Below are 4,054 nucleotides of genomic sequence, written 5' to 3'. Positions count from 1 at the left end.
CATCCCCACAGAGGCTGCAGAAGAGAACAGGACAGCAGCTGCTGCTCTCCAAGTGCCACATCTTTTGAGCCACCTCCAGCTCTGTCTATGAAGCTACCACCAGCTGGGTGCAGTTTGCAGCTGCAGGCTGCTTGATGCTGATGGCCAGAGACTTTGTTTAACCAGGATGAATAACCGGAATAATGTGCCTGCTTCACTGCCTGTCAGATCAGCTCTCAGATGCAGCGATTCCCAGTGCTGCACCTGCAATTGCTACTAAAGTCAATGGAATACCAGCCCCTAGAGTGTTTGTAACCGCCACCTAGCGCGGGATGCACGTTCTAACTGGCAGAGAGAGGGAGGCGTGTGTGCGCGTGTGTGTGTGTGTGTGTTGGGGGGATTTAGAAAGGAAAGGAGAGAAAAGGAACTAAAATGCATGGGGAGAGAGAGAGAGAGCGAGAGGGAGGGAGGGAGGGAAGGAGAGAGAGGGAGAGAGAGAGGGAGACAGAGAGAGAGAGGGAGGGAGGGAGGACGAAATCCACTAGAACAGGGACTCACTGCCTCTTGCACTCTGGGGAGCACTTTCTCAGCCCACCCTTCCCAGAGCTCCCCTGGGACCTACGCGGTTTCCAGTTTCTGTCATTCAGGGCACAGGATCATTACAGCAAACAGACCCAGGCCCTGCTGAAACAATTCCTCTACTTCAGACAGCACAGCAGATCCCGAGATCCCGGTAAACACAGCACAACACCTGCACACCTGTCTCTGTGCCTTCGTTGCCCTGGAGCATCTGTGGGATTGGTCAGAGCCCTCCAGGGTGTCCAGAGGCCACCTCCTGCAGCTCATGGCTTCTCCTCCTGCAGGAGTCTGATTCTTTCCTGCAGCCACACCCACACAATCAAAGAGTCCCCTCTGCCACCCTTGTGCCCCAGCTTCTCTCTGTGTTTTTGAAGATCTGGGCCAAAACCTCCTCTCTCTAGTCCCTCTTCTGGGGAGGTTCCTTCCATGACCATCCCTCTGCAGAGACGCTGGAGAAAACTGGTTTTACCTAAAATGCAGTTACACCCTTCTTCTCTCCTGGCGAGATCTCGATAGATTCTGACAGTCTTTAATGACCAATGAATGTATTTACAGACAGATGCCTCCACCCCAGCCTCCTGCCCCTTAGAATGAAAAGAGTGAGTGACAAGCACAGGAAAAGCCCAAAGACACAAGGATACAGATGGTTCATACAATCAAATGGGAATTAATAGGCTTTCTATGCATCTGGGTTGGGTTTTTGGCTTCCGTGTCCAGCTGCCATTGAGAGTTGCCAGGTACCCGGTTTTCAGCCAGACAGTCCGGTCTAAAAGGCAACTGGCAGTGTTCAGTTACTTCAAGGCGTGGGGAGGCATCGGGTCATTAACTCATGGCAGCTCCTGCTCAACCAGGCTGCTTCCTACCAGCAGGCAGGCTGCTTGTCAGGATGCAGCAGCTCCCCTCCCATCCCAGGAGCACAGGGAGCACAGGTTGGGGGAGGAACATGGAGATGATCCATCAAGTGATGGGGGAGGGGAGAAGAGGAGCAAGCAACAGGGGCGGGGCTGTGGGACAAGAGGTGGAGAAGGGGGCTGGGCCTCGAGGAAATAGGTGGGATGGGGGAAGGGTCTTTGAGGAAGAGGTGGGGCAGGGGCAGGGACTTGGGGGAAGAGGTGCAGCACAGTGCAGGGCCTCGGGGGTTCATTTACTAGCAATTAGAAAGGTGGCAACCCTCTGGGTTGTACACAGACCAATTCCCCTGTTTGTCATGCCGACACAGCGCAGTAAGGCCACTTTGACTGTCCAGTCAGTGACTCAGGAAGGGGGCCCAGCACCATGTCACCAGCCAGCTCTGCTCAGAGCTTGGCCTGAGAGCCAGAGCACCAGGAGAAAACTTTACGTCCCTTGATGAGTAAAGAGCCTTAGCACCCTGTTCCATATCTGTTTGGTCCTCACCCCATAGATGATGGGGTTTAACATGGGGGGCAGCAGGAGGTACACGTTGGCTATGAGAATGTGGAAATGCAGGGGCACATTGTGGCCAAACCGGTGTGTGAAGAAGGAGAAGAGACCTGGGATGTAAGAGGTTAAGATGACACAGAGGTGGGAGCTGCAGGTCCCAAAGGTCTTGAGCTGGGCGTCCTTTGTGGGGATGCTAAAGATGGCCCTGAGGATCTGGGTATAGGACACAGCAATAGAAAACACATCCAGAGCAGTCAACAAGAATATCACAAAGAGGCCATAGTAACTACTGACACGGATGTCAGCACAGGCCAGTTGAACCACAGCCATGTGCTCACAGTACGAGTGGGGGATGATGTTAGTTCTGCAATATGTCCAATGCCTCACCAAGAAGGGATAGGGCAGTATTAGCATGATGCCACGCAGCACCACGGCCAGGCCGATCTTGGCCACCACAGGGTTTGTCAGGATAGTGGAATGTCTCAGGGGATGGCAGATGGCCACGTAGCGATCCAAAGCCATGGCCACGAGGATTCCAGACTCCATCGCTGAGAAGCAGTGAATGAAATACATCTGAGTGAGGCAGGCACTGAAATCGATCTCCCTTGAATTGAACCAGAAGATGCTCAGCATTTTGGGCATAGAGGATGTAGACAGAACCAGGTCGGTGATGGCCAGCATGCAGAGGAAATAGTACATGGGCACATGGAGGCTTGGCTCCCTCTTCACAATGAAAAGGATGGTGAAGTTCCCCAAGATGGCTATGGCGTACATGGTGCAGAAGGGGATCGAGATCCAGATATGAGCTGCCTCCAGGCCAGGAATGCCCAGCAGGATGAAGGTGGAGGGGTTGGTGAAGTCGGTTGTGTTGGAATCTGACATGGAGTAGGGGACAATGTGTCCAACAGTGAGGCAGAACGGTGTCTCCTGCATGTACCGAACATTCACATGGCTTTCTGTATGTGTCTAGGGTGATGGTCGCAGTACAAATGCCTGGATGGAGAGACAATGTTAATATGAGACACTACATGCAGAACTGGAGCCTGTTCTCATGGGTGAAGCAGATCGGTTGCTCTTCAGAAACTGAAAAATGGCATTTTCATTATGCAGAAAAATGAATTATGAACAACTGACCCTACTAATGCCAATTCCATATTTTATGGTGCTTCATGCATCAATAATTCCTATATATCTGAACTGTTTAGTGTAGAGACGAGAGAAAGAAGGGAGCATATGATGGAGGAGAACAAAATAAAAAAATGCAACTGATTACATTCAAAGGGACAAAGAGAGAACAGTTGCTAACCAGTAATATCTATAGACACTTCGTACTTCCAAAAGTCTAATTCCCCAGAGCTGAAGCAAATTATCAGCAAAACTGATTGGGAGGAAAAAAAAGAGAAAAATTGAATGAAAATTGGGAGTTCTGTAAGATAAGGTTATTAAATAGCTAAAACCCCACTACTAGACAATTTTGGCTCAAAGCCCAGTTCAGTGGCAAAGTGAAGGCAGCAATTAGGGAGGGAATAACAATATATAACAAATGGGGAAAGGGAATGCAGCTATCAAGCAATACAAATGAGAAGTTATGAAAATTGATAAGGGACATAAAAGATATTAGGGTAAATCCATACTTGGGAGGGCTAAGGATCACAAAAAGGAGGCAATTTAAAAGAAATCCTAGAAAAGGTTTATGCCAATTCCTAAGGGAGGAAGGAAACTTGTTAATGTTGTAGAAAAGGTAGATGTATTAATGAAAATATTTTTCTTCTGCATTTAGAAAGAAGTATGAGGTACTCATGGCAAATAGGCGATGGAATACTTTCCAGTCCATTAGCAGTAAAGGAGAATGTTAAACAGCATCTACAGTAGAACCTTAGAGTTACAAACACCAGAGCTACAAATTGACTGATCAGCCACACCCCTCATTCAGAAATGGAAGGATGCAATCAGGCAGCAACAGAGACAAAAAACAAAGGCAAATACAGGACGGTTGTGTGTTAAACATAAAGTATTAAAAAATAAATAAAGGGAAAGTTTAAAAAATGATCTGACAAGGTTAGGAAACAATGGAAAAGCTGGTATGGGATTTGTT

General features: G+C 48.7%; 1 protein-coding gene across 1 annotated transcript; it reads right to left on the bottom strand.

Moving 5' to 3' along the window:
- Nucleotides 1–1,893: 1,893 nt before the first annotated feature.
- Nucleotides 1,894–2,841, bottom strand: LOC120370736 (olfactory receptor 52N2-like). Its single transcript, XM_039485852.1, has one exon. It carries the CDS (start codon nt 2,839–2,841, stop codon nt 1,894–1,896), a length of 948 nt encoding a protein of 315 aa, XP_039341786.1.
- Between the last annotated feature and the right edge of the window lie 1,213 nt (nt 2,842–4,054).

This window comes from Mauremys reevesii, linkage group 1, assembly GCF_016161935.1.
Source record: "Mauremys reevesii isolate NIE-2019 linkage group 1, ASM1616193v1, whole genome shotgun sequence".
NCBI classification, from domain to species: Eukaryota; Metazoa; Chordata; order Testudines; family Geoemydidae; genus Mauremys; species Mauremys reevesii.
This window is presented reverse-complemented; position numbering and strand designations above follow the sequence as displayed.

Excerpts from the sequence above, each read along its gene's own strand:
- LOC120370736 (XM_039485852.1), bottom strand. The coding sequence starts at position 2,841 with ATGTCAGATTCCAACACAACCGACTTCACCAACCCCTCCACCTTCATC.